At 49.2% G+C, this 26,080-nt stretch overlaps 1 protein-coding gene across 5 annotated transcripts; it reads right to left on the reverse strand.

The window, feature by feature from the left end:
• Positions 1 to 701: 701 nt before the first annotated feature.
• FOXI1 (forkhead box I1) lies at positions 702 to 26,045 on the reverse strand. 5 transcript variants are annotated; one of them, XR_014262051.1, is made up of 3 exons: positions 25,045 to 26,045; positions 16,228 to 23,613; positions 702 to 16,061 (listed from the first exon to the last, which is right to left on the reverse strand). XR_014262051.1 is itself a non-coding variant. In XM_082456506.1 (2 exons), exons 1-2 carry the CDS (start codon positions 25,619 to 25,621, stop codon positions 23,054 to 23,056), a joined length of 1,137 nt encoding a protein of 378 aa, XP_082312632.1. In that variant the 5' UTR covers positions 25,622 to 26,045; the 3' UTR covers positions 702 to 23,053. The 5 variants fall into 5 exon arrangements, 1 of the variants encoding a protein (XP_082312632.1); XR_014262052.1 differs by having other exon boundaries at positions 702 to 11,881; positions 12,906 to 23,613; XR_014262053.1 differs by having other exon boundaries at positions 702 to 11,729; positions 11,819 to 23,613.
• Positions 26,046 to 26,080: the final 35 nt, after the last annotated feature.

Here is a 26,080-nt window from a genome sequence, read left to right on the forward strand (position 1 = left end):
CTGGCTTAGGAGGGTGGCCAGGGGTTGGAGGCGGAATAGGTGCTCCGGAGGGACAGTGGCCTGGGCACTGGAAGGGTTTGGAGGGGCAGAGAGAGGGAGGCAGAGGCCACAGGGGAAGGAAGGTGCCAACGGGAAGGCTGTGGAAAGGGGAAATAGAGTCAGGGGAGGAGGTCGGCATGTGTGGGGAACTTCCATGCTCCAGGCAGACACGAGGTACTCAGCCAACGTCATCACCGCTCATTTTCACACCCACCCTGTGAGGTGGCGATGCTGACCTCATTTCCCAGGTCAGGCTGAATGAAACTCACGAAGTGACTTGCCCAGAGCCCCACAGCTGGGAATGGAGGCTGTGCACCGATCTAGGTCTGCTGGATTCCAAATCCCCTGTAGTCTATCTCCACCTTGCACCCATTGGGTAGGCAGCCGTGTATATTGGTCTTTATTCCCCACCCTACACCTGTCTCTCCTTCCTAAAAGACGCACCTGGAACTGCCCCTCCTCCCCTTGTTACACCTCCGTGAACTCTAATTGGGAAAAAGTGCACAAGAACTGCAGCGCAATGGGCCGACACTTGTCATCAGGGCTGCTGGGTGGTTCTTTGTTGTGGCAACAGGGCTGTCCTGTGCCTTGTGGGATGCTGGGCAGTATCCTTGGTCAGGAGCATCCGTCCTTCCTCCTCCTCCAGTTGTGACAACCAAAAACGTCTCCCCTGGGAGCCCAAATCACCTCCTAGTTGAGACGCCGAGTTAGACAGACGGCTAGTGTGTGAGAGGATCTGGAGGGGATCTCACAAGCCTCCTGGCCCCTTCTGCAAAGCAGAGTAGATGCCTGTCCCTCTGGCCCGGGTGCTGATGAGTCAGGCCGAGAGGCAGGGGAATGGATGCCATGACCTCTGGAGGGCCTTGTGGGCGGAGCTGGCCCCGCCCTCCCCCACGGGCGACTGGGCTCCCACAGAGACACTTTGTCCAGCAGCTCCCTTCCGCCTGCCGCCCTGGGACGTGCAGACCCAACGGCCAATTATGAAAATGAAAAATCCGTGTCTGGGCCTCAAATGAGTATTTTCCTTTGGCGCTTTGAGTCTCTTGTAATAAGCGCCTGGTTCACCCAGGAATCCCAGGAATGTGGGCCTGATAATGAAAATAGGTGTCTGGCCCAGAGGGGCCCACTCACTCATGGCCTGGCACCGAGGCCTGAGCGGGCAGCCTCGCCATCTCGAGCTGGCCCTCCCCTGCTGGGCCGGGACACTTGGATGGGATTCGCTGTCCCCACTTGGCCCCGGGCCTGTTTCCATATCCCCGCTTCCAGCCGCCTGGCTGCAGCTCCTGCCGCCCGAGGAAAGCAAGAATCCTTATGAATGTTTGGCTTCATTTCAGGAGAGACAAATCAAAACACACCTCCACGTCCAAACTAACATTTTTTGAGGGTTTACTGTCTCGTGTATTATCACAACCATGATACTGTTGTTATTTCCATTTTATAGGTGAAGGTGTTGAGGCACAGAGAGATTAAGTCCCTTGCCCATGGGGTCACAGCTGGCAAGTGGTGTTGCTGGGATTTGAGTTTAGGCAGCCGTTTCCAGAGCTGATGCTCTAAGGAACTGAACTTGGAGGGCAAAGTGACCAAGTTGTCTGGGGTCACTGGGGCTGAAAACTGCGACAGGAGGTCTTGGCTTTGCGTGTCTGCTGGGTGGGCGAGATGGGAGGAGCTCTGTAGGAGGCTGAGAACTCCCAGTCCTTCCATGTCTCCTGGGCCCTGGGAATCTTACTACACCCTCTAAACGACAATGGAAGTGTTGACAGGGAGGAAAGTGTACTTGGCCAGGGTGGTCAGGGAAGTCCACCTTCCTCGGGGCTCCTCCTGAGGTCCTAATTCTTTGATATTTTTACCCCAAAAGAGCATGTCTCCAATTCAGGATGCTAGTCAACAGTATCACCCCGGGAATCAGTTTAGCAAGTCAGTTGGATCCCGAGGGGCTAGGGTTGCAGGGCATCTCTGCCACCTGACACCACGTGCTCCCAGGCAAGCAACTGAACTTGGGCTTCCTCACCTGTAAGCTGGAGAGAATAAAACTGACCTCAGAGTGAGATGGTGAACGTGGGACTCTCTGGAGACACTTGATTACTATTTTGGTGGAAGATGTGGGGAGGGGAGGGGTCACCTAGGGCCCTTGGGAGTTGGGAGCCCCTGGGTCACCTGCATCAGGTGACCAAACCTCTCTGGGACTCAGCTGGCTCACCTGTAAAATAAGGGAAATGATAAAATCCCATTTCAGAGCCAAGGGCCATAGGTGGAATGCACTGGGAGCGTCAGGTGGTGTGGACAGCGTGTGCAGAGGCTCACTAGTGTGAATGGCCTTGGCTGGTTTGGGATTCCAGGGAGTCGGTGATGCTCAGACAGGGATGCATGGAGGGTATTCATGAGAGCTGAGGCTGCCACGTGGGCTGGCTCCAGTTTTGAGTCTGATATCCTCCCCTGGTTTCTGAAGTCCAGGGACTTGAAGGTACAAGAGATGTTGACACAACTGAAAAGGTTGTTGACTGTGCCGCTCTGTTCCCAGCACCCCTGGGGCCCAGAGCTGGGATCCCAGAGGAGTGAAGTTCTACAGAGTGGAGGAAACACTTTCACTGGGCTGGGAAGGAAGAGAATTCTAGGATGAGAGTCCCCTCGGGGGCAGGTACCTCCTCTTCCTCCCCTGTGCTCTGGTCCCTCCCTGCAAACACGCACAATTATGTGGCGCTCACAGGGGACTGACTGTGGGCTCAGAAGACCAGGGCAGGGCCTGGGCTGGAACACAACACCACTAATAATCGCCACTATTTATCCAGGGCTTGCTGTCTGCCAGGCACCGAGCTAAAAGCTTCCCAGTCATCATCTCATTGAATCCTTACCAGGGCTCTGTGGCGTAGGGATCACACTTCCTGTTTCATGAGGAAAACAAGGTTCAGAGTGGTTAAGCACTATGCTTAAGGTCACACAGCTGGCAAGCAGTGGAGCCCAGATTCATCGGCAGGTGATCCAGTCCCAAGGCCTTAACTAGTACACTCTCTGCAGCCTTTTCACGGGCCTGTTTCTCTTAAACAGGTGAATAAGGTAAGAGGAGTACTGTATAAACCTCTTTTTCAAGCTCCCTTAAGAGTTTATGCCATTGCGTTTCAAGTCAAATTTGTTCAACATTTAGTGAGTGACTTCTACAAACTGAGTTTTCTATGTTCAGTGTTCTAAGACAAATCATCTATTTTAAGATGCATCACTGGTTTAATGATGACTTTCCAAGAGGAAGTATAAAGGAAGATCACATTAATGTAATGTGCGCTGAATTTAGCCACTTTACGTCACGGGAATGGAGGAAATATTGGGCCAGGCTCTGTGTTAAACACCAGTGATGCAAATACAATTAATAAGATACATAGGCAAATTCGTGCATTATCACTTATCATTTGTAATGCATTTATAAGTATTCAGTACACTTTGTATATATTTTTATTAAAGTGTAATTTACGTATGGTAAGATGCACACATATTAGGTGAATTCCTTCATATGTGTACACTCACATAACCACTAGTCCTTCAATGGATATTTATTAAGTATGATTTTTTGAAGGCTGGGTATACAATGGTGAGGATCAACAGCAAGACCTCCTCCCTTCATGAAATCGGAAGTCCAGCGGACAGAAAGGCGATAACTGGGTCGACAAAGGAAGAAGTCCACAAAAGTAATGCAATTGTGTTTGTATTATGAGCAAACCAGGCAGTGTGTGAAGATAAAGAAGAAAGAGGAAGAGACTCCATTTTCAATAGGGGAGAATCTCTCTTTTGTGGTTCTAGAAGCTGGAACCTGAAAAATTAAAGTTTGTGGCTCCTGGGGAAAAATATTACAGGCAGAGAAAACAGAAAGTGTGGAGTCCGTGAGATGAAAAATAGCTGGCATTTAAGAAGACCAGGGTGGGACTTCCCTGGTGGTCCAGTGGTTAGGACTCCATGCTTCCACTGCAGGGGGCACGCGTTTGATCCCTGGTCGGGGAACTAAGATCCCGCAAGCCACGTGGCACAGCCCAAAAATTAAATAAAAAACAAAACCTTCTAAAAAAATTTAAAAAGAACAACAACAACAAAACCTTCTAAAAAAAAAAAGACCAGGGTAACTGGTAAGATGTGGGTGATGGGGAGGGGTGGGCATTGGCCAAGACATGCCAGGCTGTTACCAAATGCAGGTTTGTGTGCCCAACACACAGTGAGGCCAAACAAAACGAAATGTCAGAGTTTGGAGCAGAGAAAGGCTTATTGCAGGGCCAAGCAAGGAGAACGCGTGGCTTGTGCTCAAAACCCCAAACTCCCCGAAGGGTTTCAGCAAAGTATTTTTAGAAGCCAGGTGAGGGCAGGTGCTCATAGGGTAGGTGATCAGTTTATGCACAATTCTCTGATTGGTTGATGGTGAGGTAACAGGGTGGTTGACGGTTATCAATCCACAGGCACCAGTAGGTCTGGGGGCTCATGATCATCAAGTAGTTAATTTCTTCCATTTGGTGTTGGTTTTAGCAACTGTAAATCAACTCAGGAAGTGTGCATCAGATACTGCTATCTAAGTACTTCAGAGAGGAGCTACAGCAGAGGATATAGGGGAGGTGTCTGTCCGGGGAAGGCCCCATAGGGTCCTGCTCAGTTACAAGGCCTCACCAACCAGCCAAACATGGTGAGGAATTGGAAGTTGCATTTATGGACAGAGCATACCATCTAGGGGTACTGGTGTTGCGGCTGAGACGTCAGAGAAGACTTCACAAGGGGATAACTTCCAACTGCCAGGTGGGCGAGGCAGGGAAAAGGCATTCCAGGCAGGACACTGTGAGTCCAAAGGCCCCATGGTATGAAGCAAGAGTGCTTGTTCAAGTGTCTGCCCAGAGCCCTGCTTGGCTGAAGCGCAGGGGAGAATGAGGAGCTGGGTGGGAGGGGTGAGTGAGGAGGAGGGAGAGGCCTCCAGAGACCAGCCTTAGTGGGCACTGAAGGAGTTTGATTTAATCCAGAAAACAATGCTAGAGAAAGATCGTCTGGGCGGTGTGTAAGGCGAACTGGAGACATCACAGATGTGGTACGTGGTGAGTCCCCAGAGGCACTGGGAATCTCTGAACACCGCGGCAGATGGTCTCCTGCAAGCCTCGCAGTGCTGTGTATAGAGGCCCTAGAGCACCAGCGTCCGTCTCGGAAGTCTACTTGAGGAAGGTGCTGTGTTTTATTTTTGAGGTCCACGGTACCTGGACACAGCAGGGGATCAGGGCTGACTGATTGAATGCTTGGATTCTCATCTCTCATGTACCTCTTGCTACCACGTCAGCAAGAGTCCTCGTGGCCAGGAGATTCCAAAGGGAAAGGCTTTTCTTGGGAGGTGTGTCTCATGCTGCAGGGACTTTCATAGCCAATCCTGTGTGCTCGAGCAGTCTGCTACCCAAACACCCCCGCCTGGGGATGAGCCCTGGGGCGCCATCCACGTCCCTGGGGGAAGTCAGCGACCCCTAAGCCATGGTGGGAGGCTGGGCTTCAGTGGGACAGGGGTTTCCTCTGGCAGTCACCAGAGGCCACGCTCCCTGGCACCAGAGTGTGGGGTTTACACGGGTCCCAGCCTGAGCCCTGTGTGATATTCCTGTGTTTTATTTTTTTACAATCACCACCAGTGGGTGCCCCTCCGGTACTGGGGCTGGGGCTGGGGTTCTGGGTTGGTTGAGACATCCAGAAAGAACCACAGTTGCTCAGGGGCCTTCCACCTGCAGGAGTCAAGGAAGCCAAGCCAAGGAGCTCCGCCAAACTTGGCTCCAACTCTGCCCACGGGGAGGGATTGGCAAAAACAGGGCTCCCTCTGCCTTCTCCTGAGCTCTGGACACTCGTGCCCTCAGACTGGATCCAGAGGGTCCAGGCCCAGACCCTCATTGCAGCTGTGTCCTAGACAGTTCTAGAAGGCCTGCTTTGTGGTGGGTAGAGGAATGGTAGGGGTGTAGAGAGAGAGGTCTGCTTCTGAGAGCCTTTCCCTGGGCTCTTGTCCTCACAGTATCTCCCCCCTGCTCAGCTGGCTGAAGACTAGGGTACCAGAAGGGGAGGGGAGAGGAAGTTCCTGGGAACCGGGGAAACGGAGGCTGAAAATCAACCAGGCTTCCACCCTTAGAAGTCACCTGGCAGGGTCTGGATTTTATCCCAGAGCTTGGGGAATTAAAGGTAGGTTTAAGCAGGAGTGGGACACCATCCAGCTTGTGTTCTAGAAAGATCTCTGGGGCAGTGTGGAGATGGATACCAAAATCGGTATCAGTCAGGGTTCTCCAGAGAGGTAGAACTGATTAGATCTATATCTATATGTATAATGTATATATAATATACATATATCCTAAGATTTACACATATCCAAAGAGAGGTAGAGAAAGATTTATTTTGAGGACTTGCCTCACATGGCAAGTCTGCAATCTGCAGACTTGGGAGGCTGGAAACTCAGGCAGGAGTTGGTGCTGCAGTCTTGGGCAGAGAGATATCACCTGCACACTATGATGGGCACCCAGAAGCCTCTGGGGGATCCAGGGTAGGTCATGCCCCTGAGCTGTGGGACAGTTTCTACCCAAAGCTGACCTTGGTCTGGGCTTGTCTCCTCCTGCATCAAAACCCCCCCTCACCCCTCCCAGCACCCGTCAGTGTACCTGTCCAGTCTGACTGTGAAATCCTTGAGGGCAGAGGCCATGTCTTACATCAGGGTCCACTGCATTAACACAGTGCCTGGCACACAGGAGGTGCTCAATAAATATGGAAGAACGAGTGTATTTGCACCCAGAACCCATCCCTGTGTCGTGTGCATCTCTCTTCACCCCCTACCCTCCTCCTCTCCCTCTGGACCTACTGGACACTCCGGCAGCCCACACATCCCTGCAGGACAGAGGTGCTTACGGGTTGTGTGGTTCAGGATGAAGCAGGCCTGGGGCTGAATTGTGGTTTTGATATTTACATGTAACCTGTTTACAAATAAATTTTGATTGATTGATTAGTTGATTGATTCTTTGTTTTTTTCTCCTTCACATGCCTATTCATCAAACTTATGTTGGGTATCTTTGTAAGCCAGATTCAGGTGCTGGGTTCACAAAACAGAGGGCTAGAATCCCTGATCTTAACAAGGTCACCATCTGGCCAGGGGGGTTTCACCAGGAAAATGACAAGACAGTGCATCTTGAAGGCAGTGTAGGAGAGGTAATCACAGGGTATTAAGAGAGCATGGGGAGGACGCCTAACCCAATGGGGGAGCTGAGCCTGAGTGATGTGTAGGAGTCATCAAGGTAGAGAGCAGAGTGAGGGCTGATGGGGAGAAATCTCCCCAGGGAAAGGGTCCATCTGGTAGGGCCAGTGTACGGCAGGGGAGAGATTTCCCAATAGAGTGATTCTTTGGCGTTCTTGCTGGGAATTGGGCATGTTTCTTCCAGCTTTTCAGCATCCCAGGCCACCTGCTCATCTGGTTCTTTCCATAAAGAATTCACTTTGTGCCAGGTTGAAATGAGGCCTCCCTGCCCTCCTCCCGCTCTTCCCCTCACCCTGGCTTGGCATGGAGCTCCTTCAGAGAGCGTGAGCCAATGGGCAGGAGCCTGGGTGAGGGATACCGGGGGAGGCAGGTAGGACAGCAGGGGCCACCTCTGCAAGCTGGCTGTCAGCGCATGCCAGGCTCTCCTCATCCACAGAAATCCGTACCCTCAGTGCAAGCTTAGGTGTTCTGCCTTGCTGTTCCCATCTGTAAAATGGGTTAGGCAATCACCTTTCTATTAAATGTGATTTCACACCTCCTTTTTGGGCTCCTGGGGGTACAGAGGTGATCAGCACAGGTGCAGCCTTGGCTCCACCAGGTTCTCAGCCTATCGTTCCTCAGCTCATGGCTTGGCTAAACCCTGTCATCTTTCCTCTTTCTTCCTCAGTGAGGCTTCCCTGACCTCTCGTCTAAAGTAGAGCCCCAATAGTCTTTCATAGCCCACCTCCCAGCCTGTCCCCTTCAGTGGGCTCTGTCCCATGAGGGCTCATCAGACATTTTATCCCCGAACCTGGCACAGAGCTGACCCAGAGTAGCAGCTAAAATATATTTGTTGAATAAAAGCAAGGACTGGGGAAGACAGCTGTTAAACGTGATTGCAGTGGGAGGAAAGGAAACTTCATGGGAAACTTCATCCCTTTAGGATCTCCTCAGGTTTAGTTCCTACCAGGGTTTTTCCCTCAGGGCAGAGACTATATTTTACAGGATGCAGCAAGGTGCCTGGATAGGCCAATGAACATTTACTAAAGGCCCATCCTGTGCCAGCCACGTGTTTTTTGATATGTATCTCTCTTAGTTTTCACCATGGCCCCTTGCACAGCTGAGAGCATTGAGGCTCTTACATAAATGGCACTCCACAAACATTTATAGTTCGATCAAATCACCAGGTTTGATTTAGACCAGAGATTGTAAAAAGATTTCATTTCATGGGCCAACATTACCTTGTGTGGGTCAATTCATTTGAACACTATACTGGGAAAGATTCTGTGACTGTAGTGGTTTGAATGGTGGCTCCCTCCCTCCACCCCAAAAGTTCTACAACTTAACCCTTGGAGCATGTGAATGAGATTTTATTAGAACATAAGGATTAGAAAATTTGGAAAATTGCATTTGCTGATGTAATTAAGTTAAGGGTCTTGCAATGAGTTTATCCTGGATTACCCAGTGGGTCCTAAAATCATTGACAAGTATCCTTATAAGAAGGAGAAGAGCAGAAGCACAGACACACAGAAGGGGAGAAAGCCACGTGAAGACTGAGACAGAGATGGGAGTGGTGCAGCCACAAGCCAAGGAAAGCCTGGACATGCTAGAAACTGGAAGGGGCAAGGAAAGATTCTCTCCTAGAACCTTCACAGGCAGTGTGCCCTGTTGACACCTTAGTTTTGGACTTCTGGCCTCCAGAACTCTGAGAGAATAAATTTCTGCCATTTTAAGCCACCCAGCCTGTGGCAATTTGTTAAGGCAGCACTAGGCAATGAATACACTGGCCTTCTCAGAGCTCAGCGGAAGGAATGCCATGATCGATTTCTGATGTCTGCATGGGCAAGGGAGGACAGGGTCCAAGGCACATGCTAAGTATCAGCCAACTTTGACTTAGATCAACCAGATCTTCTGGTTGGGGGCTTCCTCTGTGTGAGCAGATACCAGATATTTCTATCATGGCGACTCAGCACTAAACGGTGCAGAAATCCATCAGGATTTCTCTCCTTTGGCTGAAGGGAGGAGCAGGGGGGCGTGGGGGGCAACCGAAGCATCGGTAGCTTCATTGTCATTGGCTGGACGAGATCATCGTGAAGGTGGAAAACCTTTCGGGAACTTGGGGAAGTGAAGGTGTCCCACAGCTGGTCATCTTTTTCCACCCCCTCGTGCCTCCTCTCGGTAGGACCACAGAGCAACATGCAGAGAAGATAGGCCTGATGTTGCGCAGGGAGGTCATCCTGGGGGCGGTTCTGCTTTTGTTGGAGTCCCCCTTTCTGGGTCTCAGAGTCCTTCCTGTCAGCACCTCCCCGTCACCTTTGCGCCCTTCATGCCACCATTTCAACCTTGGTTTTCCTGTCCTGTCCACAGCAAAATGACAGCCAAACTCCCTCCTCCATTTAACAATGGGGTGGCCCAGCGTGGGGACAAGCGTTGGGGGACACAGTCTTTTATTCTTTCTTGCCGTGTGATCTTGGAGAACTTTCTATCACTGGTCCTCAATTTCCTCATCTGCAAAATGGGAAGAAAACAACCATACCTGCTTCAAGGGGTTGCTTCAAGGTGTTGATCTGTGCTCAGTACATACACTTAATAACTGCGCAAAACTGTTTAAAAACAAAACGTTGTGACAGACACACAAAATCAGTTGTCCTACTGAATTCTGGACCCTTTTACCTGTCCTTCTGGGTTTTCTTTCCTGGACCCTTAAATAATCATCATTCATCGAGTGCTGACTGTGTCAGGCACCATATCACGTTATTGAGCCCTCACACCAGCCCACTGAGGTAGGTACTATTGCTATGCCCACTTAAGTGATGAGGAAACAGGCTCAGAGAGGAGAGTGGCTTGACGAAGGTGACACAGCAAATGGAAGGTCTGTCTCCAAGCCATCCTATGTCTCAGCCTCCTCACTGAGGGCCCCTCCATGTGCTCCTTCACTGTGCCTGGGGTGGCTGTGGAGCCCATGACCCCTGTGGTCCTCGTAGACCACAGACTCTTTGAGGAAAGGGAACGAGCTCCTTTGTTTTTACGTCCCAGGCACTCCACGCTCAGTCTGGGGCAGGGTCACAATCACTAAGCATGTCAGACAAAGCGACTGAGTGAATAGATACACGAATAGTGGAGGGTTTGGAAAAACCGTCTTGTGTTTTAACAAAGTGGAAACTTTATGCTCCAATGAAGGAGATCTGAGTTATCGTCTACCTTCTACCCTTATATCCTGGGTGACCCTGTGTGTGTCAGTTATTTCTTTTGTAAAATGGGGATAATCATGTACTCTCTGCCTTGGCCTGGAGATGAGGCCAAGGGGTCATTAAAGAACCCTTGAGCTTGAACATAGCTGTGATGCTGATCTCGTTCACGGTACAGCCCCAAGAGTGCCCAGCATACAGCAGGTGTCGTGGTTATTTGCTGCAGGAGTAAATGATTCAGTGCTTTTCTCAGCCACTTCAGTTACTAAAATCTGCAAAAGCAACTTGACCTCGGCTGGACCACGGCAGGGCTCTCCCCTCTCCTGTAGGAACCAGCTGAAAACAGGGCGGTGGGTTAGGGCTGGTCCTTCATTTGGGGCAGTGTTATACCTTCACCCACTGCCGCCTAGAAAGGGTTAAACCTCGGCGGCCTGGCCTGGGTGCTCTCCAGCCCTGTCTTGCCCCATTACCTTGCCTCCAGCTGAGGTTAGGCTCTGAGTTTACCCATAAACAGGTGCCACGCTCCCCCTGAGCAGCTAGAGATAAGGGCCATTTCCAAGCCCCAGCACTACATGCTGCTCCCCGTGCCCCAGCCCAGCCATCCGCCTTGGTCTCAGCTGTCTGGGAGGTTATCCTTTTCAGGCAGCTCCGCTCCGTCCTTTGGAAACCCTTGTGTTAAGTATTAGGACCTTGGGGGCCCAGAATGGCCACATAGACAAGTAGAATCCATGATCAGACTTCCAGAATTAAAGGAGTCTTGGGTCAGGAGAACACTGGTGGGTCCCACCAAACCCACCAAGTCAGGGACCCTCATTCCAGAACTGAGGCTGGTATCTTCCCAAGGCTCCAGAAGCTTCCATAACTCCTTATTTCTAGTTCCTCCCAGATACTTCTTTCCTGCCGGTCAGATATTAGGGATAACATCAGAGATGTCCCTTGACCATTCTGATTATGAATAGCTTAACTTGTCATGCTAGGCTGTGACTCGTGAGCTAAATCTGGCCTACCACTTGTTTTTGTAGGGCACCCTTGAGCTAAGAAAGGTTTTTGTATTCCTAAACAGTTGAAAAAAAAATCAAAAGAAGATTATTTTGTGACATGTGAAAATTATAAGAAAGTTAAATTTTAGTGTCCATAAATAAAGTCTTATTGGAACAAGACCCGCTCATTGTTTTACCTCCCATCCACGGAGGCTTTTGTGCTACGCAGAGCTGAGTAGTTGCTGGTCTCTCAGACCTTAGCCCTGTTGCTTGGTGCACTGCCAATCACAGGGATGCCACGAGTGTCACCTCTCTGTGTAAAAGACACTGTCAAATAAGAAGCATATAAAATTCACTAGAGATCAGCATTAACAGATGAACATTTGCAATTGATTTTGAGGATAGGTGACACCCACTTTGAATCTCAACTAAATGAAATGTTATCCCTCCAAGAGAATCCCATCTTCTCATTAGTAGAACTGTATTCCAAAAAATTGCACTCAGTTACTTTATTTTTATTGTATTTTTTCATTAATAAAAAGTTCAGAGAATTTTTCTCTCTTGTACCTTCATAGTATCCTAGGTTTTGTCTCTTGGCTTGTAGAGCTTAACATAAAAAGTTTGCTGAACTCTGACCTAGACCATTGGACTGTGTCAGAAATTTCATTATTTTGGTCTCCCAATTTCATGACTTAGGTTGTCTTACATCCATACAGAGCCTAGGAATCCTTTACAGACCATAGTCAAATTTGGGTTCTCACCACCCTTAAGGGGGGCATTAAAAATTAATGGGAAGATCTGTTAAAATGCATCCCTTGTCCTGGCCTCCTGGATGGCTCTCTTCTCTTCTCCTGGCATATCCAGTCCTTCCCTTCCTACTCTTAGGGAAGACTCTCTGACTCATCAAGGCCTCATTGATTTTCCTCTCCTCTGCTCTGAATCCCCATAGGAGAACTTCAATTCATCCTGGTTGCTTGATAGATCAACTGATAGCAAACCAATGGAAAATAAATTCCCTTCTATGAATATTTATCAAACACTGTGCAAGTGGCTAAATCAGTGGGAGATTCTATGTGACATAAATCGCTGCTCCCAGGACCGAGTGGCTCAGGGGCCCTGGATTCTACTGGCAGTCAGGAATCTTGAGCCAGACTTAGCTTGTGCTCTACCGCTTCCTAAGCGTGTGACCTTCTTTAGCTGCCCCAGCTTTCGTGGTCTGCGTTTCCTCATCTGCAAAAGATGGGGCTCAGGTTGGGTTCCCTCCAGGCTAGCCTGAAGATTTAATCAAAACCAAGTAAGTTGGCAAGAAGTCGCATCTACAGGGACAGGGCTGAGTATTGCCAACATCCTCCTCCCTTCCAAGCAATAAAACCCAGTCCCCTTGATTTTCCCAGCCCCAGTCCTGGACAAAATGTCTCTTTAAGCATTTGCAGCCCCATTCCTCCCCTCCTTCCTTCTCACCCATCAGCTACACGCCCCCAAGGAATTCTGGAGCAGACTTACCTCCCATAGCCCCAGGCTCAGCCAAGCCCAATTTCTTCATCCAGGATCAATTATTTTTTTTCCTTCTCAACTTAAAGAATAATCATGAATCACACTGTCAATGCAGAGGCCTTTCTATTATTCTCTCTGTCTGCCTTTGGATTTCCTCTTTGGTTGTGCAATTTGGCCTTTACAATATCCTTTCCTTGCTAACAAAAACGAAGCACTTGAGAGGAGGCGTTTGATGATGTTTGATCCCCTGCGCCAGTAATTTGGTGAGTTCTTGACTCTTTCTTCTCCCTCTCCCAACACATCCCTCATAGCTTCAGTCGCCAGATCCTGCTGCCTTTTTCTCTTAAGAAGGTCTCAAGTCCACCCCCTCCATCCGAACCCCGCAGCCACGGCCTGATTCGCTGGCCCTAGCATCTCTCTCTGTTTCCACGTCCCCTCCCTCTGGCTTAAATCTTCCTATGGCTCCCCATCACCCAAAAGATAAAGGTTAAGTTTCCTTCCATATTGGTGGCTCATAGCTGAATCTGACACAGTCTGTCCAAAAGAGTCATTTCTAAAACTGAATTTGGATGTCTTTAATAGGGACATGTGATCAGCTGGCCCCCAAAGCATCAGAATGTGAGTTCCCATGAGGTTCTTCCTCAGCTCACCTCTTCAAACCTTATGTTTTCTCCAGATTGGCATCCAAGCCCCTTTTTATTAGGGAAGAATTTTGTGTTAGTCTTGGAAGAAGGCAGAGCCCAGATGCCACCTCTCCCTACTCAGGCAGAGGTGGGGTACAGGACCTCAGCTGGGTCATTTGCATGTTGCCCTTGGGCTTTCAACCTTGAGGAGTGGCCCAGGTAAGAATTACTCCTGGAGCAGCGGTGAGGTGCCAGCACTGTGGTTCTCACCGCAGGGCCCGGTGGCTGACCTGGACTGTCATTCCTGCACCTGGTCTTCCTTGGCCTCATCTTTCTCCTGCACCTGGTTCCCCAGTCTTCTCTTTGATCCATGAGTCACTCAAGATCCTTCCCCTGTGTCCTCTCCCACTATTGTTATCCAGAGTGAGTTTCTGTGGCTGCAAATAAGATGCCCAACTGGTGCCCTGAGTCCATGACATCCATGTCCCCTTTCCTCCTTGATCTCAAGGCTCTGGCCATGCTCTTTCATGTCGCTACACATTTGCACCTGCTGGTGGTGGTGGGAGAGCAGTCAGCCCTATCATAGGAACTTTTTGTTACGTGAGCCAATAAAACTCTCTCGGGTGGGCGTTTCTGTCACTTGCAGCCAAAAGAGTCTTGACTGATGCAGTCGTTAAGTAATAAATGTTATTAAACTTAGAAAACATTTACTGAACTCCTATTACAGGTCAGGCTTAAGTGGAGATCAGAGCTGAGCCTAACTGGGTAAGCTCTGGGTAGTTTGCTCACCATGGAGCTGTTGCCCAAGGAAAAAAATCAGGGTGCTGTTACCAGAAGGAGGAGGTGGGGAATAGGTGCTGAGCAGACAAGCACAGTAGTCTTAATAGACACTGCTTATCATTATTATCTTATTAATTTTGAAGCTAAGGAAGTGTGGCTTTGTTAGGAAATAAGGGACCCTGGAGAAGGAGCAGACCGTTGATAAGCTTGGACCAGGTTTAGGATGCACCTTCCCCAATGGGGCTTAGTGCTAAGATCTCAGTACTGGAGGGAGGACAGGTGTGGCCATGGGCTCTGAGGTTGGCCGTCAGCTGACTTTCTGCTCACACATATTCAGATCGCCTCACTGCCGATTCACCACTTTTAATATTATCAGGGAGAGCCAGAGCCAGAGAACACAGGACCATTTCTAATACCCAATTCCTTATACGCCTTCCCACACTCCATTTATTCATTGATAGATTGATGTTGCTCCAAAGACTTTGCCCTGCTTGTCAAGCAGCTTTTATCAAGCCCTCCCACGTCCTTGTGCCTCAGTTTCCTCCTCTGTAACATAGGGGAGACTTTGAACTGCACTACTGACCTTGCAAGATTACAAGGTCATCAAACATGAGTTTCCAGTTTTGAATACACTGAAATGTACAAAGTCTCATGGAAACATCAGCCGAAGTGATTTCAGATATGTGTATATGTACAGTCACTTTGCTGTACAGAAGAAATTAACACAACATTGTAAATCAACTATACTTCAATAAAATTTACAAAAAGAAAGAAAGAAAGTAAATGTGTTCATGTCTCTACCGGATTTAAACCACTTTGGTGGTGTTGCTTGTTTGTAGACTGAATCCAAATCCTTTCTCAGGTCCACAGAGCCCTGCCTGACCTGCCTCCTGCCAAACCTCCAACATTGTCACCTATCCCTCTCCCTTCTGATCCTCAGAAGTACAAGACCTCTCCCAGGACAGGCCCTCGTGCCCGGTGATCCCTCTGGCTGGCTCAATGCTCTCTCCCCTCGCTTCTCACCTCTCAGGCTCAGCACAAACCTCACGTCCTCACAGAAGCCTTCCCTGACACCCTGGTCCAAGTCAGGAATCCTGATAGACACACTCATAGCACCTGGACTTGGCCTCCTTAGCTCTAACTTCAATTGCAGTTACTTATTTGTATAATGAGTTGCTTTATGCCTGTCTCCTGCTAGAATGTAAGTTCCTCGAGGGCAGGGTCTATGAGTGACATTCTTCCATGCTGAGTCCCACAGTTCAATGGAAGTTTCTCAATAAATATTTACTGAAAAAAAGAATGAATGAACAAATGCATTAAATATTGATATTAATTTAAATTCCTTTTCTGTATGGTAGAAGTTGGGATAGACACTGGTTATGTCATATATTCTACCCAAATCAACAGATTAGGTAGAAAATCCAAAGGTAGTTAGGATGTGTTAACAGACTCACAGGCATATCTGCTCACTCAGAGAGACATTTTCATGGAAATAACCATCACTACTAACCTTAACACAATACAAGTCATGCAGTGCTCATTTGGACCCGAAAGAGAAAATCCTGTTGTGTAATATTCAGAAACTAAAGGATATGAAGCCACATCCAACATTATATCTGCAGGTAATTAATAAGCATATACTATTCATTAATTGAGCAAATATTATTGTGCACCTACTGTGTAACAGGCTCTGTACTCTGCCCTGGTGTTGCTGAGATGAACCAGCAGACAAGACCCTACTCTCAAGGCATCTACATCCTAGCTGGGGAGACAGAAAATAAATAAGTAAATAAATGAACTGGTCCTGCACACAGTGTTTTCAAAAACCCGATCTTGATTAATTACCATGAGCCACTCTGGAAATGAGGCCTGGGTAGCCCCATTTTACAGAGGAGGGGACTGAGGCTCAGGGAGGAGAAGTGACTCACCCCAGGTCACCTAGCTGGTGAGTGGTTGTTCACTGGAGTTTGTCCACTTTGTCACTCAGGGACATTGTTTCCCTCTTTGTCTAGCACATCCTGCAGCCAGAGACTCAGGTGGAATGCCTCAGAGCCTTTGGTGATTCAGATGGAGATGGAATTTTGCATAAGAAAGATTTACTGAAACCAGACCAGGTGTCATTGCCATCCTGCTGCAAACCAGGCTATCCACACCTGTATTTTGGGAAAAACAATCACAATTAGAAGAACTGCTGGGCACACTTTGACAGACATGTTCAGGAGGGCTGCGGGCTGTTCCTGGGGTGGGCACTAAGTCCTTCAATCACCCTTCAGAGTGCCCTGAACTTACTCTCTTCCATCTCTCCCTCCATGCAAATTCTTGCCCCCATGTTCTCCCCTATAGACGTAATGAGACCCACACTGTTGCCAAGGCCTGTGAGGTCCTACTAGTGTCTCGTCCTTAACATCTAACATGCCAAGAGCTCGTTCCCACCCCAGGGCCTTTGCACTTGGCTGTTCCCATTGTCCTGCTGGACTGGCCTTCTTCCAGATCTTTGCAGGGCTCCTTCACATCTGCAAATGTCACCTCTTCAGAGAGCCTTCTCACCCCTTCTGATCTTAAATAGTGTCCCCAGTCACTGCTGAGCCCTGTCTCTGCTTCAGTTCACTTCACAGCAATTGATCATTAACTGGCATGGTATTAAATGTTAATACAATTATATAACCTGCTTATGTTTTATTGGCCGTTTCTCCCATTAGAAGGTAAGCTCTGTTAGGGTAGGAACTTTGCTCACCGCTGTGTCTCCTAGACCAACACCTAGATCAGCACCTGGTACATAGTAGGTGCTAAAGAAAATCTTGTTGACTGAATTAAATTCCCAAAGCTAGAGGGAGTTACCCCCTTCCATTGGCTACCCCACCCTTCAGTTTTACAAGACCCAAGAAGGCACCATTTGCATTGTGTCCTGTGTGAGTGGCGCCCCCTGGAGCCCACACAGCACCGTGGAATTCCACGTGAAGCCTGCTTCCAGGAGTTGCCCAGCTGGGCTTTCTCGGACGTGCACAATCCCTGACATCAGACAGCTCTGGGTTTGTTTTCTGGCTCCATCACTTACTGCCTGTGTAAACCTGGGCATGTATTTAAACTCTCTGTGTCTCAGCTTCCTCAGCTACATACTGGGGGTGATGACAGGACCTGCTTGGTAGGGTCGCTGTAAGGATTTAACACGATAATATACACAAAGTGCTTGAATATAACAATGAAACTATATATCTATGCCTGATAGTAGGGTAAGTCAGATGCTGAGAGATCCATATAGAAGCTATAGGGGCTAAACTAGACACTAAGTGATAATCACTACTATCGCTCCAGTCAATGGGTCACAAACCCCAAGGCAACCAGGGCTAGACGGATCACTTAAATGAGTGAAGCAGGCAGGGTGGCCGCTGGAAAGGCAGTGCTCCATCTAAAGGGAGTAGCTGCTACCCTGCTCCAGCCATGGTTTGGTGGGGGAGATGGCAGGTGGGTGAATCTTGGCTCAGTATTGCCAGAGCTTCCTGCTTTTCAGAGAAGCCTAAGTCTTCATATTTGTCTGAAATCTCACAGGCTTTAAGTATTGGCAAATAATTAATTCAGTGTTCTGGAACCAGCCTCTGCTAAGGTTCTAACCAGCTTTGTCACTTCCTGGTATACATTCCAAAAGTCTCTTTTAATTTTAATCAACCTCATTGAGGTATAATTTACCTGCAGTAAAATGTTCCTATTTTAAGTGTACAGATCCAAATAGATGCATACATGTAATCACCACAATAATCAAGGTATAGAATGTTTCCATCAACCCAGAAAGTTCCCTGGGGTCCCTTCCCAATCAATCTTCACCTCTGCCTCCACCATAGCCCTAGACAACTACAGGCCACCCTTGCTTTATTGTTCTTCATTTTATTGCACTTTGCAGACATTTTTATACATTGAAGGTTTGTGGTAACCCTGCATCAAGCAAGTCTGTCGGTAACATTTTTCCAGCAGCGTTTGATCAATTCATGCCTCTGTGTTGCATGTCATATTGTAATTCTCACAGTATTTCAAACCCTCCACCAGCAAAAAGATTATGACTTACTGAAGGCTCAGATAATGGTTAGCATTTTTAAGCAATAATGTATTTTAAAATTAAGGTGTAAACATTGTTTTTTTAGACATAATGCTATTTCATCCTTAATAGACTATAATGTAATGTTAACATAACTCTTATATGCACTGGGAAATCAAAAAATTCATGGGACCAAAAAATTATTGTTATATTTGCTTTATTGTGGTGGTCTGGAATCAAACCCACAGTATCTCTGAGTTATGCCTGTACTGATCTGCTTTCTGTCACTACAGATTGACTCTTCTAGAATTTTATATAAATATTTATATAAGTATTTACTCTTTGTGTCTGGCGTCTTTCACATAGCACAGTGTTTTAAAATCCTTTTGAATTTTGTGAGGCTTGTTTTATGGTCCAGAATATGGTAAACATATCATAGGCCCTAGAAAATAATATGTGTACTACATTGTTGGATGTAATGTTCTAGAAATATCAATGTGGTCAAGGGGGTTCCTAGTGTTGTTCAGATCCTCTATGTCTTTACTGATTGTTTTGACTATTTATTCCATCAGTTATTGAGAGAGAAGTGTTAAAACCTCCAACCAAGATTGTGGAATTGTTTACTTCTCCCTTTCATTCTGTCAATTTTGCTTCACGTATTTAAAGTTCTTCCATTTATGAATATTTGTCTACCTAATGAGTTGACTGTTTCATTACTTTAAAAGTCCCCATTTTGCTCTGATAATATTCCTGGTTTTCAGGTCTATTTTACCTAATGTTAATAGGGCCAGCTCTTGCTTCTTGGGCTTACTCTTTTGCATCCATTGACTTTTAACCTACCTGGGTCCTCTCTGTTTAAAGCTTGTCTCCTATAGACAGCATATAGTTGAGTTGTCCTCTTTTATTCACCCCCAAAATCTCTGCCACTTAACTGTAGTGTTCAGTTCATTAACAATTAATGTAGTTAATGATCTGGCTGGATTTAGAGCTACTATTTTATCATTTCTCTTCTGTTTGTTTCTCTTAAGTTTTTTAGTTGTTTTGCAGTTTCTCTATTCCTTGTTTCTGTCTTTTAAAGAATTATTTGAATATTTTAAAGGTTCCATTTCAGCTTATCTATTGGCTTTTTAGTTCCACTTCTTTGCATTATTTTGCATTATTTGCTCTAGAGATTATAATGACTTCCTCAGCTTTTCTTAACAGTCTATTTAGAGTTAAGTTTGTACCACTTTACAAAATATGCAGAAAAAAATATTCCTATCATATAGATCCATTTACCACAAAACCTTATCCCTTATAGCAAAGTTGCCATTTGAAAATCTATATACACCTACATACATTATAGACTCTACAAGACAATGTTAGTTTTTTTTTTCAAGCAGCCTTGTGTATTTTAAAGAAATTAGGAAGAAAAAATAGACTTTAGTAATATTTACCCAGAATTTTACCATTTCTGATGTTCCTCATTCCTTTTGAAAGATTTGAGCTTCCAGGTACTACCATTTCCCTTCAGACTGAGCAATTTCCTTTAGTTTAGGTCTGCAGGTGATTAATTCTTAGTTTCCTTTTATTTGGAAATTCTTTGCATTAGTTCATTTCCATCGTCCTTCAGGTCCCATCTCACCTCCTCCACGCAGCCTTCCTGGGCTCCCAAAACACAGGAGGCCCTCTTCTCAGACACTTTTTTGGTGTTGGAGGACGTGTCTTTAACATAGAGCCGCATTGTAGGAGGCTAATAAGCCCAAAGGCCATCCACAGAATTGAATGCTTGGTGGACGATCGGTCCTCTTTCATCCATCCTTCCCTCTCTCCTTCCCTCTCTCTCTTCAGATCCCATTTCTTCTCCGAGGAAGAGAACCAAAAGAGGGCAAGAAGCAGCCTGCAGAAGCTGACCAGGGAGACCCCCTTCTTGACCCGGGTCCCCCCTCTGGCAGTGCGCACTCCCCCCTCCCCTCCCATGAGCTCCTAGCGTTGCTACCCGGAACATCGCAGCCACTGACAAGAGTTGTCAGAGCCCTGCAGACACTCCTTTTACTGCCGTGCCCATTACATTCTGGGCTGAAGGAGAGTGGGGACTTTGTGTTGTGGACCTGGGTTCTAAATCACCACCTCCCTCCCAGGGGGCTAGGCTGGTGGTCTCTGTTTGGGTCCCTTCACGCCGGGTGCCTTGTCCAGACTGCACACCCGGCAGACCCGTCGTGGGAAAGGAGTGGGGCTCAAAGAGTGGGCGCCGAGATTATTCATGGAGGGGGGTGTCTGTTTGGGCAAATTTGGTGGCAGTGGGATCTAGTGTGACAAAGAATCCTGGTCCAGCCTTCAGGGACCCACATTCCAACTCTGTCTCTGACTCCATCTCACCAAAGACATTTGTGGGGTCCCTTCCTCTTCCAGCCTCAGGTTTCCATTCTGTGCAGCAAGAGGTCAGCTTGTTCCAAGTTTTCTGAGGTTTTTTTTATGGTCTGAGACTGTATCCCTTCCCTTTACCTCCTCAGCCAGCACTGCATCTGCCTCTACCGCCAGGAGAAGTCTGGCTCTCTGTGGAACGGAGTTCCCCAGGAAACAATCTGAGGGGTTTCTAAGGAGGTCCGCTTTTTCTCATCTCGGTTTTCCTAGTTTTGCTCTCTCACGGTGAGTCCAGGGCTCCCCAGCGCCAGGTGCAGCGGAGAAGAGTTTTAGCCATGGCATCAATGGATCTGCATTCAAATCCTGGCTGTGTGTCCTTGATCAAGTTACAGAATCTCTCTGTAAGTTACAGTTTTCTCACCTATACAGTGGAGATAATAGTATTGATTGCACTGGATTATTTGGAGGATTAAACGCAATAAGGCAGGTCAAGTCCTAACACAGTGCCTGGCACGTAGTAAACCTACAACGAATGTCATCATCATCATCATCATCATCATCATCATCACTATTTACCACCTCCTCTCTTACTCCAGGGAAAGGGAGCCCCCCAGAGTCTGAGGGGGCAGCTTGGTATGGCTTGAGCCCTCGGTATGCACGTCTGAGGAGGGCTCTCCAACTAGAAGACCTCCAGCTTCCACGCACAAGTCATCCAGCAGGCCTTGTGCCAGGACCCCAGTCACTCGCCAGTGTCCACACTGTGGGCTGTTGTGAGGATAAAAGAGCTCCCCCTGCACAGCACTTGGCCCAGTGCCTGCCCACAGTCCTCGGCGAATCGTAGCCAATAGGACTGTTGTCACTGCCACTAGGGTCAGCCACGTCTGAGGCTGTACTACAGCGTGATGAGCTGCAGAGTCAGAAGATGAGGGCAGGGACTGCCTGGGGACCTTGCTCAGGCACTCTGATCCTCGTTTTTCTCGTCTGTATAATGATGGGATTAGTACCACTCCCTGCACACGCTTGTTAGGGGGATCACATGATCATAACACAGGAATGACAATTGCATGAGCTGTAATCTGGGCCATATTTTGTGTCCCACAAGCTCTCCTCTTTTTTTGAGCACCTTTGTCCTGTCTGCATGCCAATGTGGCAGAGGGAAAGAGCCTGACACCCATTCTTTCTCTGCCTCTTGTCCCAAGAGCCTTCAGCTCCAGGCTGCACTTGGCCCCATACTGAGTCAACCAGCAGCCAAGTGACAGGAAAACTCACAAGGAAGGACACACGTAGCTTTTTTTTTTTTTTTTTTTTAATTAAAAAGAACATAAGAAAACAAAAAATACTTCCCCGGGTGTGCTGTGATGCAACATCACAGGCATGTAAAGTACATACAAAACAAGAAAAAGGTCCCAGGAGCAGCACGCACGGACCCCTCTGTGGCGGTCTGCAGCCCCTCCCGGGCTATAAAAAAGGAAGCACTTATTCAGCCTTGTTTCTCTTGGCAGACTCAGCCACCTCCAGCTCACTGGTCCATGACGTGCACACAGGAAGCTGGGCTTTACAAGATTTTGTCAGTGGGCAGTGAGGGGGTGGGGGTGGGGTTTGGGGTGCACACCACTCCTCTCCCTGCTCTGCTTATGGTCTGCGGGGCTGGGGAAGCAACATCCCCCTGTGGGGAGAGGCTGGACGCATCGTCCTGCTGGGGCACGGATCTGGGCTTCCCCCTTGAGTAGTAGCAAAAGGAGTGTCGGCAGGTAAGTTGGGGGCCATAGATTGAGGACTTGGACCAAGATGAGATGTGCCTAGGGCTGGCACTAAATGTGATGGATGGCCAGAAGGCAGTGGGGAGATTTGCATATGCTTGCCATCATCAGCTCTCCACACTGACCTTCCTTGGCTGCTCAACCAATTCCTCCATCCCTGCCTTCATTGGCCCAAACTTTGGGAGTCATAGAGACCTGGACTTGACTCCTGGCTCTGCCGCTTCCTAGTTTGTCTGACCCTGGGAAAGTTACTTAACTTCCTCAAGCCTCAGTTTTCTCATCTGTTAAATGGAGATGGTTTATATGACCCTCACAAGTTGGCTGTAAATAGAAAGTACGATCACGCCTTCAAAGAGCTTAGTACAGCACCCAGCACATAGTAAGTGCTCAATAAATGGCCAAGTGGATTACTGTCATGCAGGCACCAGTATTTCTACTGCAAAGCTGGTTGTGGGTCTGTGGATGGATATGTGATAAACACAAGGTTTACACAATGTTCTGGAAAAACGATGAATTCCTCTGAGCCTCCTGTGTATGTCTGGGCAGTTTGGAGGTCTTGGACCACTTGGACGCTGACATGGAGGACCCCGAGCGTGTCCACCTGGCTCGGGAGCTGTTGTGTTTCTAGACCTCGGTGCCCTCCCTGGGGTAGAGGACGCTGTTTGTGTTGACGCTGTTGTAAAAGTGAGGGCTGAACTGGCTGAGGACGGAGCCTCCGTAGCCCAGAGCATTGCTGGGCGCGGGGCTGGCCCACTCACCCCCGCCCGCGTGGCCACTGATGTTGGTGAGTGGGGTGTAGGAGTTGAAGTTCAGCAAGTTCTGCCCCACCTTGTCAGCGGGCTCCGGGCTCAGTCCCGGCGTGGCCACAGGGCGGCCCATGGGGCTTGACCCACTCACGTAGGCTGACATGGTGGAGAGGAAGCTGTTGAGGCACGGGGTTCCCGGCGGGGGCGGCGAGGGCTGCTTCTCCGGGGAGCTGGTGGTACCCGGCGAAGCACCATCCAAGATGTCCTGGGCCTCCGCGGTCTTGGGGCTTCCTGCCAGGAGACTGGGCTCCGTTTTCTCCAAGGCCAAGGAGCCCGTGCTGGAGGAAACATCCGATTTTCTCTTCCTCTTCCTGCGGAAATTTCCATTGTCAAACATCTTCTCACAGTTGGGATCCAGGGTCCAGTAATTCCCTTTGCCTGGCACAAAAGCAGGAGAAGGTAAGTAGAGAGACGGATCCAGTGCTTTGCTTCTGTTCCTTCTTATTGTCATAAACTAAAATCGAAGGTAACAAATGCAGAAAGGCAGAGAACAAAACAGGAATTCCACAAACCCCTGCAAGGCCACAGCACACAGATCTTTATTTAAGCACCCACCTCACACCAAGGCACCCTGGGAGCACAAAGCAAGAGAGGTCTAAGCCGTGAAGTGTGGTCTCCTTAAGAAGTTCAAGTACTGGGGAAAGGTGAGGGTGGGGCTTCTTCCATTGCTGATGTGAAAGAAAACTCAGGGAGAAATTCAGGGCTCCCTGAAAGTCTGGGGGGTGAACTCCAAGGATGGACTTGAGTCCCCGCTTCGGACTGAGGGACTCTGGGTGAGCCTCAGTTTCCTAGCATGAGAAGTGGGCCCATTGGACCTTGTCCCTTCTTCCTCAGGCTGGCTGTGAGAGAGGGCTAATGCCAGATGTGTAAAAGGGGCTTTGTAACCAGGAAGGACAATCTGAACCCTGCCTGCCTGCGTCTCTCGGCCTGAGGGTGAGGCCAGTCTTTGGATGGGATGCTCACCCCCTTCTGGGGGACAAACAGTCCTGCCCTCACAAGCCTCAAAGAGGGTGGAGGTGGGGTTCCTCTGAGAGGTACCCTGGATTCCTATGTTGGGACAAGAGTGGACTTTAATTCTGGGAAATGGACACATGAGTATTTAATATATTACTCTGTGTACGTCTCTATTTTAGAAATTGCTCATTAAAAAGTTCACACTGTGGTGTTAGTCACCTCCGTTCAGATTCATTCTCCGTCACTGTCACATCATTCTGTGTCACCCGAGGCAGGCTGCTTCACCTCTAGGTGTTATTTTCCTCATCTGTAAAATGGGTTTCATAAGAGCCACCCCGCAGGGCTGGATTAAAGGAGACGATGTAACTAGGGCAGGCAGCATAATGTGGCCCTTACTGGTTGTTTCACAAACACCGGTCCCTTCCCATCAGGCCTAGGATACACCTGCCTTTATCTAGTCCAAGCACTCATTACCCATCCCCTGCCGGCAAAGGACTTTCTACATGCTGGATTCTGGGGATTCAGGTTAATTGTCACAATCACTGCAGTCCATCGAGCACTCGTTAGCACCAAACACCTCGCATACGTCATCTCATGACCCCGCCACCCACAAACCTGCAAAGGAGCCACTCTTACATCCCTGTTTTTCAGATGGGGAAACTGAGGCTCACAGGTCACTGACTGGTCAGCGGCACAGCCAGGATTCAAACCCAAATCTGCCTCCAGGGTCCATGTTTACAGATGACTCCCTTTGGCCCCCAGTCTCGGGGGGCACGGCCATATTCAGGACTTTCTAGAATGGGGTGTCGGGAGGACTGAGCCTTCCTCGGGGGCACGAGCCTGCAGACCCCTTACCTGGGTCGTCCTCGTCACGGGGCACCTTCTTGAAGCAGTCGTTGAGAGACAGGTTGTGGCGGATGGAGTTCTGCCAGCCGGCCTTGCTCTTGTTGTAGAAGGGGAAGTTGTCGGCCACATACTGGTAGATCTGGCTGAGGGTGAGGCGCCTGTCGGGTGCCCCGTGGATGGCCATGGCGATGAGCGCCGAGTAGGAGTAGGGGGGCCGCACCAGCTTCATCAGCTCCTCCTGCGAGGGGATAGGCAGCCAGCCCAGGTCGCCGCCCCCCAGCCCGGACACACCGGGCAGCAGCTGCCTCTGCACCCCGTAGGTCTGGGGCAGGAAGGGGCTGGCGCTGGCGCCCGGCAGGTAAGGCGGCGGGGTCATGGCCGGCCCGTTGAGCCAGAGGTAGGGGTTGGGGGTGGTCCCATACTCGCCGCCGCCCTCAAAGGAGGGGGGCCGCTGAGGGCTGGGCACGCCCTGGGGGTGGAAGAAGTTCTCGTAGTACAGGTTCATCTCGGGGGGCTCCTGGCCGATGCTGGGGAACTGGGGGCTGCAGCGGGGCGGGGAGGGCGCTGGGAGGTCGAAGGAGCTCATGCTGGGGCCGGGCTCGGCCGGAGCCACCTGCCTGGCACCTGCGCAGGGGAGCTGGCCCTGACAGGTGCTCAGCAGGCCCGGCCTCCCACTTATACCCCCGGGCTCGGCTGGCGGCCCCACCCAGGGGCGGCCACCTGCTGCAGACCTGCCCCTCCCTCCTTCGACTGCCACCCATGTCACCGGAGGGGCACTTCCCTGCCGGCCATGGCCACGGCAGGGCCCGTAAGGACACGCTCGGCCAGCTTCCTCGCGGATATTAACAAGGACAAGGGCGCCTGTCTTCTCCTCCTCTGCTTTTCCTTTCCTCCCTCCTCACTGTCTCCCCTCTCTCTCCTCAGCACATTCCCCTGTTCCTCCTTCATTCTGTCTCAGCTTGCTTTTCCCCTTTCTCTCCTTCTGAGTCTTCTACCCTCTCAGTTTCCTCCTCTCTCCTCCCATCCTCTCTGCATCTCACTCTTG

This window comes from Balaenoptera physalus (genome assembly GCF_965194825.1).
Source record: "Balaenoptera physalus genome assembly, chromosome: 3".
Taxonomy (NCBI): domain Eukaryota; kingdom Metazoa; phylum Chordata; class Mammalia; order Artiodactyla; family Balaenopteridae; genus Balaenoptera; species Balaenoptera physalus.